The 14,836-nt window shown below is 40.3% G+C and overlaps 2 protein-coding genes across 2 annotated transcripts; one reads left to right on the top strand and one right to left on the bottom strand.

The window, feature by feature from the left end:
* The first annotated feature begins 9,634 nt into the window (after window positions 1-9,634).
* Window positions 9,635-11,155, top strand: LOC134178035 (uncharacterized). Its single transcript, XM_062644813.1, has 10 exons — window positions 9,635-9,699; window positions 9,870-9,929; window positions 9,988-10,064; window positions 10,132-10,251; window positions 10,313-10,360; window positions 10,410-10,502; window positions 10,572-10,638; window positions 10,872-10,933; window positions 10,985-11,035; window positions 11,093-11,155. The coding sequence occupies exons 1-10, from the start codon at window positions 9,639-9,641 to the stop codon at window positions 11,153-11,155; spliced, it is 702 nt and encodes a 233-aa protein (XP_062500797.1). The 5' UTR covers window positions 9,635-9,638.
* An 811-nt stretch (window positions 11,156-11,966) lies between these two features.
* LOC134178674 (uncharacterized) lies at window positions 11,967-13,522 on the bottom strand. The gene is made up of 2 exons (XM_062645558.1): window positions 12,793-13,522; window positions 11,967-12,733 (listed from the first exon to the last, which is right to left on the bottom strand). The coding sequence occupies exons 1-2, from the start codon at window positions 13,013-13,015 to the stop codon at window positions 12,507-12,509; spliced, it is 450 nt and encodes a 149-aa protein (XP_062501542.1). The 5' UTR covers window positions 13,016-13,522; the 3' UTR covers window positions 11,967-12,506.
* Between the last annotated feature and the right edge of the window lie 1,314 nt (window positions 13,523-14,836).

Raw genomic sequence — 14,836 nt, 5'->3', positions numbered from 1 at the left:
ACTGACTGAGCGTTTCAATCAGACACTGAAAAATGGAATCTGCCAGATGACAAACTGCACAGATGAAGACTGGGATTCAACAATTGAGGCTATTCTATTTTCCTATCGCACTGCTGTTCATGCTTCGACCAAATTCACACCATTCTTTCTTTTTAATAATCGAGATCCTCGTATGCCTCTAGATGTGCAACTGCATGCACACCACGTCTCAGATTCAACTGCGGAAACCACGATGCATTGCCTGACTGATGAAGAGATGCAACATGATGTAGAACTGCTAGTCAATCTGAAACACCAGTATGCAGCAGCTGCAAAACGAAATATTGTCAAAGCCCAGGAACGCCAGAAAGCTTACTATGACAAGCGCCATAATACATATTCTTTATCTCTCGATCTCAATGACCAAGTTCTTTTAAAAAATAGTAAACATGACAGCCGTAAGGGTGGAAAGCTGGACGTGAAGTGGACTGGTCCATACTGGGTGTCAGAACGTCTTCCGAAAGGCTGTTTCAAGCTGAAAAATGGAAATGGTGCTGTTCTGAAGCAAATCTTTCATGCAAGTCGTCTCAAACCGTATTATCCACCGCAGAGCTACGAGCCATGTGGTAGTGGCACTTCAGACGAGTGCAAAGATACCGTATGCAGCGATTTGAACATGATTGTTTTGCATACACATGGCGTAAGTTCTGTTTATTAGATCAATGAAGATGAAAATGCTGCAGAAGCCATTGAATGGCACGCGGATGACTTACCTCTTCTATCCCCTGCGTCTGCATGTGTACGTGTGGATGCTTCAGTTGCATTCCAACCTGATGCGCAACCTTCAAGGACACATCAAAATGAAGGACAGGTAGAGGTCTTCTACAGTGAAAGTCAATTAATCTAAAAATAATGAATGTCGTTAATATACCATTTTACACCAACTTCATATGCCTAATAGAGCACTATAGCTGTGTTTGGATATTTTCCACCTTCTGTGCCTTGCAGGGGTTATTGGTGATGGATAACAGGACAGAAATAGAGGCCCGTTCATTACCATCTACAACTCAACCATCAGCTTCATCCAGGGAAATCTCAGATGAAACTGACAAGGGCACTGTTGGAAGCAGAAGTATCAAATGTGACAGACGTAAATTACGGTTGGAACCTAAGAAAAGAGTACGTTTCCAGCTTGCGGTTAGCTCATTGAAAAATATCTTCTATTCTGTAATCCTTCTCTATGATTTGATTTGCCTTATACAGACAAATGAAGATAACAAAGAATGCAGTCAGACAGCGAATGAGGAGGAGAATAGCAGAGAAGAAGATGGAAAACGTAAGCGCAAGCTTGATTATAGGGGCCAAACTCAACCCCAAACAAAACGAAGACGTACTATAGTAAGTATCTCTTTGGGAAACCCTCTGAAAGGTTTAACTTACGTATTCCATGAATTGATTAGGAATCTAAGAAGAACAGTTTCACTATTTCAAGGCGAATGAGAGAAATTCTCATGCAAGGCCGCGAGCTTACGGATGAGCATATTTCTCTTGCTCACAACATACTAAAGAAACAGTTTCCACACATTGATGGCCTACAGTCACCGTTACTTGCACAGACGAATGGTTTTATCCCAGTCCAGCATGAGGGCATCCAGATACATCACGTCCCTGAGCGAAGCCATTGGGTAACTTCTAGTTGCTGTGGCCAACATATATCAGTTTATGACAGCAAAGAGGCCGGTTTTCAACTTAGTACTTCTCTCAGTCACCAGTTAGCCTTGATTTATAGGCTGGCGGTAGAAGATGATAGCGAAGACGACGATGATGGAAATGATCCCATCAACTTGTTTGTTCAAAAGCCCTATGTCCAACAGCAGAGGGGAGGTTCGGATTGCGGACTGTTTGCCATTGCATTTGCTGTGCATCTTGCTTTTGGAGACAATTTATCGACTCTGCAATTCGACCAGGCACTGATGAGACGGCACCTTCTCAAATGCTTTCAGCAGAAAGAAATGATGCCTTTTCCGCAGATGACAAAGACCACGGCTCATCGTCCCAAGAGACTTCGCGGTGTCATGATTGAGCTTTGTCGTTGGTGCTTGATGCCCGAGACATTTGCTGCTACAGTGAAGTGCCAGAAATGCGATGATTGGTGTCATTTGAAATGTGCTAGACCGATATTGCCTACTAGGAGCAAAAAATGGACCTGTGGTAACTGCAAGTAAAAATTCTGCATGCATACACTAGCTGACACTATACACATGTATATAGTTCGTGTTTGCGTTCAACGTGCATTACTGTTTGCATTGTGTGTATGATGAGCCTAGAACTTTGTTTAAACTGTGCTGTACGTATACATACGTATAGTGGGAGGCTGCAGTACAAATGAGAAACCTGGAATGCTGTGTTATGTTCCCTAGAAACGTGGTTAAACATATCATGATTTAGGCCCATTAGTAAATTCCCTGCTGCATGGAGGCATTTTCAATACCGAAACACCGGCCGTTCTGGGTTTTCCTAGAACATTCAGAGTGAGCTGCGTTTCCTAGCTCCGAGACCGATTTCCTAGGAAATCTGTCCCGCCCGATACCGATTTCCTAGAACATGCAGGGCGTGACGGATTTCCTAGCTCCGAGACCAATTTCCTAGGAAATCCGTCTCGGCCGGGACAGATTTCCTGCCGGGACGGATTTCCTACTACACCGGTTGTACTCACGGCTCTTATAGCGTTATGCATTCTATATGCTGCATCTGTAAATAGATATATCTCATGTCTAGGTTATAATTTAGACATACTGTACAATGTACAGTATACCTACAAATTTGTAGCAGTAGCATGGTACTTAGAATTATTGTCACGATTATGGATTGCAATTTATACTTGTTCAAATATCGCATATAAAGAGTAGATAACTTTTCGACTAACGGAAAACATTGAATGCAAACATGCATACGTGCATGAATATATAGGAAAATACATAACACACACACACACACACACACACACACACACACACACACACACACACACACACACACACACACACACACACACACACACACACACACACACACACAACACACACACACACCCACACGCGCGCGCGCACACACACACACACACACACACACACACACACACGCACACACACACACACACACACACACACACACACACACACACACACACACACACACACACAAGCGCACACATTCAATTTTCATATCTTACTGATACAAGCACTTGAGTAATCTTGACTCCATTTTCTGATTGCTGACTGATGCCAAAGCGTTTCACATCTTGTAGCTGCATTCTGTGCTTAAAGGAATAAAGATGTGCCTCGTTTACTTTGATGTCATATGTTTCTTTCGTGGTTGCTATGGTGAGCAAAAACTTTTTTCTGTTTGGAATGGAAATGTATCTGCCTTCAGCTGTTCACCCCACACACCGTTGATTTTAGAATTACAAAAAGACAGCGTTTTTAGCAGATTGAACGCTGATGTGAAGGGCGATTCCGCTGTCGTCTTCTTCTGCAGTCGTAAACAGATCAATATCAAAGTCGACAGGATCACGTAATATCACACCGTAGACGTAAACGGTTTTTCCTGGAGCGTTGGTGAGATATTGGCGTGACAATGGTAGACTGATCTGTTGAATAAGTACGTTACAGCTTACTAGAGAAATCAGGTGTCACGTTGCTGGAAGGATGTATACAAAATTGTTACAAATCATTTTACAGCCATAGCACTCAGTCCAAACGTCTATGAGTCATAGCAAATACGGAATAACTAGAATAAGCAATTTTATAATAAAAAGTTTTGAACCCATGCACTCCCGACCGGTCACACCCCGTGGAAATGACCGGCTGGACACTCGAGCCTAACCCGATCGAGATATGTCTATAGCATCGTGGCTATACTTGTAGCGTTTAATTAATCAAGTTTGTATTCATTAAAGTCTCTGGGCATAAACTTTGGTCCACTACGTGTCACTGTCAGTGTGTGTGTGTGTGTGTGTGTGTGTGTGTGTGTGTGTGTGTGTGTGTGTGTGTGTGTGTGTGTGTGTGTGTGTGTGTGTGTGTGTGTGTGTGTATGTGTGTGTGTGTGTGTGTGTGTGTAGTGAGATAAAAGAGCTTTAGACCAGTTGTCTGCAACAATCGATAGCCCAAACTCGTACAACAGTTAATTCACAGCAAGTCTTAATTGATGCAGTGGCATGCGTACTATGGCAAGGCCCACTTGTTTAATTAAGGGCGTTTCCTTTTACATGCAGGATCACAGTTAATATTTTGGTTGAAGACTAAGGCACCTTTACACTGCCTCTACTCCAACTAGGACACATGCATGCAGGGAGCTGCAGTTAGGCTCAGCAGCTTCTCACCAGTATCACTATAGGTTAGATTGTAGTATAGAAGACTCTTCCTGATAGTAGACCAGTATCTGCACAGCTGTCCAATTTGAGCATAGAATTACAAAGCAGGACGTTTGATATCAGCGAGCCCATGCAGTATGGCCAAAGTATTAGGACCTAAGGCTATGTATATATACAGAAAAAAGCGCAGAAACGTTGAAAGTTTTTGTTTACCAACAGGCTGTCACGAGTGGAGAGTCTATGCATACATACAATCGTCCAAGTATGCCAATTACGATAGTAGAAAGACAGCCACACCGCAGAAACTCTGCTGCAGAATTCCGTTTTTGACTGCTTTAAAGACAATGTGGTCTTTTCATTTCTTGACCACATCATTTTGAAGTTTGATTAGTCTGTACGTTCTACTAGCTATGTGCAGTAGACTCTCCGTTTACACGAGCACGCCGAGCCGAGACGAGCCGAGCCGAGCCGAGCCGCGCCGCGCCAGCCCGTGCCAGCCCAATATTCTAGCCCGCGTTTACACGACACACTGTAGAAGGAAGCCAATGCGTGTCATTAACGTGCGTTAGTTACTTGAGCTCGCGTTAGCTCACGTTTGCAATGGACAGAAGCCACGCTGCTCACGTTTTTTCTCTAATTAACAGTCATATTGAGAATGCGTAGGACGTACACAAACGTACGTCGTAAATCTATCGCCAGGCGACTATTGTGCGCATGCAGCAATGGAGCTAAACTTCTTGGTCGCTCTATAATTGGATAAGTCACAGAGTCTCGCTCCATGCTATTTGCACAATTTTCGTCCGGCTTTACATGAAGCAGCGGAAAGAGGTCTGGCTACGCGAGACACCAAATGAGCAAGCGCGGCTCGTTTTCCGGCACGCTACATCATGTACGTACGGAAGCCGGCAGCGGGTTGATATCAGTCCGCTGTTCTCGGCCGCATTGATATCAATAGAATACAAATTGTAGCGCGCGTTAGCACAATGGCGCAAGAAATTATCTCGATATATAGGCATTTATATCAATCGCTTCTTGCAATTCCAGACGTGCGGAAACAGGTACACGTTCTGGTGTAATTCACACCATAGACGGCTCAAAAACTGAAATGTCACCGAGGAAAGTTGATATTTGGCGCTTGCGTATATACGTTTGGGCACGTTTTGGGCACGTTTTGTGGGTCTTGTGACATGAGCGCCACGAAGAGGCTGGAAAAATTTCGTTTTCTCGCTGACTGCGTGGAAGACGGACTGATTTCGCGACCAGAAGCTCTACAGATAGCACGATCCCCACGAAAATGTACGGCAGACGATAGACATATGTGCAATTTATTGGTTTGTCAGTCTACATGTGAATCGACATGTTTGTATGCTTGTCTGTCTGTCTGTCTGTCTGTCTGTCTGTCTGTCTGTCTGTCTGTCTGTCAAAAACAAAAAGGACCTTAGGCCCTACACATACAATGATTTAATAATTTGCAACTGTAGTGTTCATTCTGTGAATGCTATATAACTTGTCTGCTATAACTTTAGCAAGGTTTCTCTGCAGTTGAATGGAGATGAGAGATCTCCACGTGGTCTTGAATTGGGCCTTGTTTTTCTTTCCCTCATCATCTCTAGACGACTCGGCCAGCTTGTTCAGATAGTTGGAGGCTTGTGCACCCCAGCGACCAAAATGTTCAAGAACCAAAGGAACAAAAGATGGTTTGATGCCTCCTGGAAGAAGCTCTCGATTGTATTTAACCTCTTTTCTCTCTTCCCTCCTTGAGGCCGCAATACCTGCTGTGCTAACAGCCAATGCTAGCAAGTCTGCACCAGGGATGTGCTAGAGAAATGTCTAGTTCTGTGCCATCACAAATTTGGGGATCGATAACAACATGTCTGGTCTGTTTTCGTTGTCGAGGTATTGATGAGTCGGTTCTTCGCTGTGCTGGAAGTTCAGTTCGGTCAAACACTTTGACCAGACATGCTAGTGTCTGTCTGTGTGTCTGTTTATCTGTCTGTCTATGTGTGTGTCTGTTTGTCTGTCAAATTGTTTGTCTGTCTGTTTGTCTGTCTGTCTGTCTGTCTGTCTGTGTATGCTTGTTAATACATATGTTTGTTGCCTGTCTGTACGTCTATCTATGTTTGTGTATCTGTCTGCCTGTCTGTCTGTGTATGTTTGCCTCTTTGTCTAAGAACTAGATATAGGACCCAAAAGATCCCTAAGTACGACTGAGTCAAACAGTTGACAGTCTGTCCGTCTGACAATCATGCCATAGATATCATACAGAAAGTTCATAGAAGTGAACAGTAAAATTGAATAATTTCTTTTCCTATAATGATAATGATTTTCTTTATCTTGAGAAATGGTATACACAAAGGCAAAACGACAGTCTACATACTGTTATGTTTGTTTGCTGCCATGATTACTGTGGTACAGTACCGTGTTCTTTCTGACATGTAAAACAATAATCATTGCTTTTGTTGAATGCCTGTGTCAGGGTGAGTTATATAAGAAATGTTCTAATCACCAAGGTTTGTAAATATTTTCAGCTTGTGTATACATGTATTACACACACACACACACACACACACACACACACACACACACACACACACACACACACACACACACACACACACACACACACACACACACACACACACACACACACACACACACACACACACACACACACACACACACACACACACACACACACACACACTTTTATTGAATACATACATGATTTATTCATCTAGAAGGGGTGTTTGAGACCCTGTCTACGTACAACTGTAGTATATGGAGCAGAGTAAAAGGTTACTACTGTAGACACTAGATCTTCGAAATAAACAGCAACAGACAACAAGAATCAAAACTTGCTCAGAATTAATAACTATTACCACTATTGCACGACTATAGACATCAGAGTTCATCCAACAGTCTGAATTTCTTTGACACCAGATTGCAAATAATCTGCCAATACATGCATACATGCATACATACATACATGATGATGGCATGTCCACTGACAACAGTGATGACTCTCTTTAGTGTCCTCTGTGTCTCTGGTGGAATTTAACACCTGCTTTTGAACGGCATTCCTTGCCACAAGATTGGCAAACAAATGACTTGTTGGTAGGAACAATTTGTTCTTTCCGTTTCTGACGTTGAGCTTGAAGATGTCTAATACGATTTTCTTCAAACTGTTGGAGTGATGAATGGCAGAGAGATCTCCAGTTTGTTCTATCACTGGATAGTTTCTCAAAATGCAGGACGTCAATCCCACAAGATTTCATATTAGCCTTGAGAGAATCTTTATAAACATACATACATACATATATACATACATACATACATACATACATACATACAATTATAGTTGCGCGTTGGTCAATAATTGATAAAAACACGGACAGATTTGAGACAGGAAAGTATTGTTAACTTTCAGAGTTTAAGAATACTTGTGACATCTGTATTGTAGACTTGAAACTAAAAGATGCAACACTGTTTCAAGTTGAAAGGCTGCCTAAGCTTGAAGGTATAGGCATATTCATCAAGCAAGAACACATGATTCGGTCATTTGCATTTGCTATTGTGTAGTATCTCACAAAAACAGTGTTTCACCCATTTCTGAATCAGCTCGAGTTTCACCGTCAAGGTCAAACAACGTATGCAGTCCAGCTAGTCTTTCAGGTTAAGAGAATGCATGTACGTGAATGTCTAGCTGGATAAAATATGGGCAATATAGGCAATTGTTTACAGGTAGTGAAGACTTTATTGTTTTGTTGGCAAAATATAGACAACATTCTAAAGGGATTCACCTGTCAGCACAAAAAACAAAATGCAAAGGCAAAAGCCATCAACACAGCAGGTTTGCAATTGCCATTGCCTAGGGCTTTCATCAGTTTTTTGCATGGTGGATTAGAGCTGAGCTGGGAAATTATTGAAATTTACATTGCTGCTGATTGTTTAAACTTTTTGACAGGGAAGACAGAGAAATCAAAAATCAGTGTGTGGTATGTATGAGGCCAGCCATCTCAGTACTAGTGCATGGACGTGTAGGTGTGTAAGTATGGGTATGCATGTGTGTTCTATAATTTTGTTAATTAATGCTCTATCAAGTTGCTACATTGTAACAGCTATTACTATAGTCACTACTCTATGGAAACAGCACAAAACATGAATGTCTAGCAAACTTATTGAATTTAATTGAATTTAATTCAATTTAATTGCTATTTCGAATTCATTGTTATAGTAGAATAAGATTAAGTTATTCAATGTGAACAGCTTTGATATATATATATATATATATATATATATATATATATATATATATATATATATATATATATATATATATGCTACTCTTATTGATTACAGATTTGCATGCAGGCAGCAAGATCAGACTTCAACAAAATATCTTGTAAAACAGCCAATCAAAACCACTGTCGACTAGCAGAGAGGGTAGAAATGTCTGGGCTCAAGTTTAGAGACACAACACCTGCTGATGAAAATTGTCTTTTTCCATGCTGTTTCGGATCAGCTGAAACGAATTAAGTCAGAAAAGCCCTACTGTCACAGTGAGCTTCGAGCACTGGCAATTTCTTGTCTCAGAGATCACCAGTTTGTTGTAAGAACAGCTAGTACACTACTACACGTGTGATGTATATGTTAAACTAATGTAGCATTTTTGCAAGGATATCAATGGCAAGAAACTAAACCTTTACAATATGTCAGTAAGGATTGGGATCAGTATTTATCTGACATGGAGAAGGATGGCGAGTGGGGAGACCACCTTGTTATGATGGCATTAACAATAGTGCTGTCTCATAATATTCTAATAGTCAGCAGTGTAGATGGTGCAAGCGACCATTTTACTGTTATAGTAGAACCCAATGGCCATGTTGCTTCTAATGATGTTCCACTGCTTCTTGGCCACTATGCCGAAAATCATTTTGTGAGTCTAGATATAGCAAACAATGGTATGTATGACATTATAGAGCTTAATGTCCTGTAATCTACCTATTTCACTCTTTCTGATTAGATGATTCTGCTGCGCAAGGCCTTCCTTACGGGGACCATAATTATGCAAGAACAGATACTGTCCCGCCAGGTATCTCAGCAGTTGTTGCAGCTTCAGCAGTTGACTTGTTTGTACATGAGCCTTTTCATTTCACCAGGTACTACCAGGTACGGTGACCATGATTATGTAAGAACAGATACTGTCCCCCCACCAGGTACCACAGCAGTTTTCACAGCTTCCGGAGTTGACTTGTTTTACATCAGCCTTTCATTTCTAGGGTTACAAATGAATGTCACTAAAATCATAGCACCAACCTGCAGGGAAGACCCAAGAAATATACACTCTGGTAAATACGTCTTTATTTACTCATTATCTACCTTATATTAGTCCACGTTAATTAAATTTATTCACTTGCTGTTGATCAATTTCTTAGTGGCCGTACATCTGTAAAACATTTTGACGTATTATAAACAAGAATATGCAAGCTGCCCTTTGACATTCAGTTGCTGTCTTTAGGTATTCCAGGTAAGAGCAGGAAGTGTGACAAAGATGTTGTTGAACTACACTGTGCTACCGGTATATACTTTTAACAATTTATCTGAACTTAACATATCCTGTATGTGAAATATGCCAGACATTCCACCAAAAATGAGAAGACTGCAGCCATTTTACATTTTATCAAGTCATGAGCAGAAAGAAGTAGATCAAATGGTCCTCTCTAGATGATACTGCAATTGGTCATTACTATGTGCATTGATTGGTAATGTGCAATTTACAGATGGCTACTGCACTAGACAAAATAGCCGGTGACAGACAACTGTCTGATTCAAACTTTCCAGGTGTGATTACAGTACGTGACTTAGCAAAGCTTCAGCCAAACAAATGGCTCAATGACAATGTCAGTTGTTGTAAACGAGCTAGTGAAATGATACATATTGGTAATGTATTAGTATTGACAGCTCATCAATGCAGTATCATGTTTATGGGAGACGGATGCTTGCCGCGAGGTATTATCTCATAACTAATTGCTCGTTACAAACTACAACTCTTTTATAGGGAAGAAAAGTCAAGAGCTTCAATACCTACTTCTATGTGAAGCTCGACAATCAAGGTCCAGTTGCTGTAAGACAATGGACAATGAAACAGCTGGTGCAGTAAATAGCCATCAAGTAAAATGATTGCAACATTTTCATAAGTGCTTTGATTGATATTCTGCAGATAAATATTTTTCATTATGATGTTCTGTTAATTCCCATGCACATGCCTGTGAAGCAGCATTGGTGTTGTATAGTATGTTTGTTACTAGATGAAATTATTTACAACAGTGTGCAAACAGTGACTTTTTTAGGTTATCGACATAACACACAGGACAATTAAATACTATGACCCGCTAATGGAAGTGTTCAGAAGTCTTTCTAAAGATTAGGTCATGCATACATATAATACATATATACACATACTGTACATATGAAAGATACATGTAACATTACTATTCTCCCATTAGATATTGGTTATCAGATACAGTAACATTGACGAAAGAGAACTATGTTGCTACAGAGTGGACTAACGAAGTTGTGAAAGTATACATATTGCACATTTTATTTTTGGAGATTATCATTTGTTGTTTATAGAATGCTCCACGGCAACAAGACGGTTCAAGATGTGGTGTCTACTGTCTGATGGTAATAATTTACAGTGTCACTTCTAGAAATTTTGTAGATAATTACCCTATGTCTCAGTACATGAGGAATGAAGCACTTGGCATTCACTATAACAACTTTTGTGAGGTACACAGTGTATAACCGTTATGTAACTCTATAAAGTAATCAGCTGTTATGCATGTTTGTTGATATTGTATGATGGATTGTAGAGTGAAATTAATGACATCAGGTGTTGACTGGCACATAGGCTAATTACACAGTTTGCTGCAAATACAACAGGAAATAAAAGGTACATTTATGTCGACTGTTACTATTCTATTGCACTGGAACTACTAAACTTCCTTTGAAGCCTCAACTTGGAGATAACACCTACTAACATTCAGCCATGCGCAAAATACTATATTAGTTGGGAAACAACAGAAATTGTAACAGACTTTGGAATCAGAGCTCTACGACTATTCCCTGTTGCGACTGTTGCAAACAGGGGCATCACTTCAAGCTTGGAGAGCAGAACACGATGATGATACGCCAGTAAGTCACAAAAATTCTGTAAACATTATGTTGGCCAGCTAGGAATTTGTGAATACTGTAATCAAAATGCCATTTCATCGATTTTTGTTGACAAAGTTTTTGAATTTAGTCTTTGCATAAGCAAAATTACAATTGCAGTGGTAGATGTAGGAGACCAGTAGGCAGTTTGCTCATAGAGCGAGTAATTGATAACATATTTGCTGTTATCTGATTGCAGCTCCAAGAACAAACAGTATCAGTGGGAGCATGCTGGCTCAGCATTGATTTACATGTAGCTTTATGGCTGGATGACAAATGCTTCAACAACAAACCTGCTGTACAAGTAGTTGGTGATTTTGTCCTTGCCACACATGAACTTCACATGGAGTTTATCAACTTCGTCTCCGACAACACGATGTCCAATATATATATTGTACCGGCAGTAGGTTTGGTCAGGTTTTGGATGAGACAGCAACAACACAGGATGACAACAATACACAAGTATGGCAGATACTACATACCCCTCACCTCATCTGAACTTGACGATCTGTGCACTGGCATAAAAGAAATGAGGAAGCAGTTGGAACATGGCAAACACATCTTCTAAAATATTGACCCTATCTATACTATAACAGAAATCAGTACAATAATCTGTGACATGTGTTTTGAAAACCTTGAAATAATTGGAATCAGGATCTACTTAATTCCTTAGAATGATAGGAATCCAATGTGCTAGTTACCTTGATGCTGTAAGCATTATTAATTAAACACCCTGAAAACGAGCTACATTTAGTGTATATCTTTAGGAAAGTAGAAAAAATACATGGTTTTTACCCTCTTGAAAATACACGTACTCGTAAAGTAGAAGACTCCTAAACAATTAAATTATATTTCTGTCTACACTTCAACTTCGCCATACATGCACTAAACCAGTAAACGTTGTCATACATTGTGGCATCTCAGTCAAACACAATAACAATTCCTATGCCAATGTGGCAGAGTCATGGTCTGTCACAGCTTTAACTAGTTGCTCATACAGTGCAAGCCCCTCTGCTGCTGATTTTGGTGTTTCTATAATGTTGTTTTTCCTCATAACATACTGTGCGATTGAACAGAATTCAGGGGAAGCAGCAGGTGGTGGATCTGATACATGCTTCTCTACAGCAGCCAACTGTTCTTCAGTTACAGGACACTTGTAGCAATTTGCACCTAAACACAAACATTTCATGCACTTGTGATAGCCTGACAACCTGACCTCAAAGCCAAACCTTTCAGTTGTGGGTAAAAGTACAAAGCATTAGGAATCCCTGGGGGAGTATCTGTATACCTGGAAAGGCGAATTGTATGTTTGTTCCACTCCCGCTTCACAATTTGAAGTTCATTGCCGATAAGATCCATAAAACAAAATCGAAGGGCATCCCTACACATTCTGCAATTAAGAACGACTCGATTGAGGTACACTGAGTGTGTGTTCAAAGAGTCACAAAACATCTGACACAAGAGTCACCCACAGGGTTGCTGTTTCCATAGTGAAAGGGGAAATTTTAGCCCTGGCTAAAATTGTTGGTCCAGACAAAAAGAATGCCAATTAATTATTATGTAATACTTGCTTTGACAAGATTTTCCAGCGCTTCGCTATTTTGTGACAAATGCATGAATCCTATTTGCAGAATTTTTAAAAAGATACATAGATCATTATTGTGATAATTTCAACACAAGTTAGTTGACCAAGAGCTGGTGCAAAGACAATTCATAACATACTCATTCGATGAAACATTTGACTGACATTCTATCAGGCCGTATGGCTGTGGTAGACTTGTACAATCTTCAAAATGAGAAATTTCACACGATGCTTTACTGTCTTGCTCCACAACAAAACTGTTAATGCCTTTGTCAATAATTAAATTCCTTCTGACAAGAGACCAATAAAAACATTTTTGGAGGAGCTGACTACTGTGTTTCTTAGTTTAATTTGTAGGGTATACATGTAGTTGACTATTATTGTGTATCGATCCTACAGCAGTTCTTTTTAGCACAAATTTAGACTTTAAAATTTACTATAATTTACATCAATTATTTAAAACAAATATTCCTATCAATAGTTGGAGCCACGAAGTGCCTCTTGGGGCCTCAATTTATATCCATGTCAAATCTGACTGGCAACACTGACTCACCTATGCAATGGGTTCGAATCATCAAATTTTGCTGAAAGTTGCATATCCTAAATGATTAACACATGCCATTTGAATAGGTGAGACGTGTATCTGTTTAATCCACATGACATACTTTGAAAAAGTACATCCACCATTGCATACATCTTTTCCTTAAATTAAAAAGACTGCCAAAATTGTCATATGTATTTAATTAATAAATATCATCTTCATGTTCATCTTATTACCAAAAATTGAGTTGTATGTAGTCTCTACTTCAAGTAGATATGTGCGAGCAACACAGATTACTGCTAATTGAAATTATTTAACTTAATAATCATCTGTCGAGGACACTAATTAGAACTGACTAAATTACACCCTACCTAAACCACTGTTTGCGTTAGCAATTCTAAATCATTACTTAATCATGTCATATTACATGGAAGAAATATATTGCGTTTGTGAATTATAAATTAATTATTAATATTAGTATAGAAGAAAACGTAACTACATCACGTACCATAACAGATTTAGCTCTCAAGCAATCGTCAAATCAGATGATTGTGCCTTCCGTTATTCCATTGCTTTCTTAAACGTCGATTTGTGCAGCGAACATGACTTCGAGTTCAACACTGGGGCCCCATTTGAAAGAAGCGTTGTAGTTACTACTCAAAGAATGCGCAATAGATCGACATGTCGTTTCCGTAGAAAATAAAACTGCAACATGTCTAACAGCTACCAAACTTGCTCTATAAGAGGAGCCGCGCCGCTAGCCTCGTACTACCAGCCCACTGTTCGGAGGCTAGTCCAAACCGCGGCCCAAAAAAATTCGCCCAGCCCAGCTAGAAGTACTTGGGCCGAGTTTACACGTGTATACCATAAAAACCACTTACAAGTGCTCGTGTAAACGGGGACACTAGCTAGCACCCCGTTTACACCAGCACTTGCAAGCGGCCCAGCCCGTGCTAGATCGGTTTATAGGGTACGTGTAAACGCGGGCCGATCCGTGCCAATTCGTGCCAGCTCAACTCGGTATTTCTAGCCGGGGTCAAGTCCATCGTCCAGACGAATAGCGTGGTGGAAAACGAGCCGCGCATGCTCATTTGGTAGTCTCGCGTAGCCAGATCTCTTTCCGCCACGTCATACTTTCGTGCGGAAATAG

This window comes from Corticium candelabrum, chromosome 4 (genome assembly GCF_963422355.1).
Source record: "Corticium candelabrum chromosome 4, ooCorCand1.1, whole genome shotgun sequence".
NCBI classification, from domain to species: domain Eukaryota; kingdom Metazoa; phylum Porifera; class Homoscleromorpha; order Homosclerophorida; family Plakinidae; genus Corticium; species Corticium candelabrum.
The sequence above is the reverse complement of the archived record's forward strand: the minus strand, read 5'-3'. Positions and strand labels throughout refer to the sequence as shown.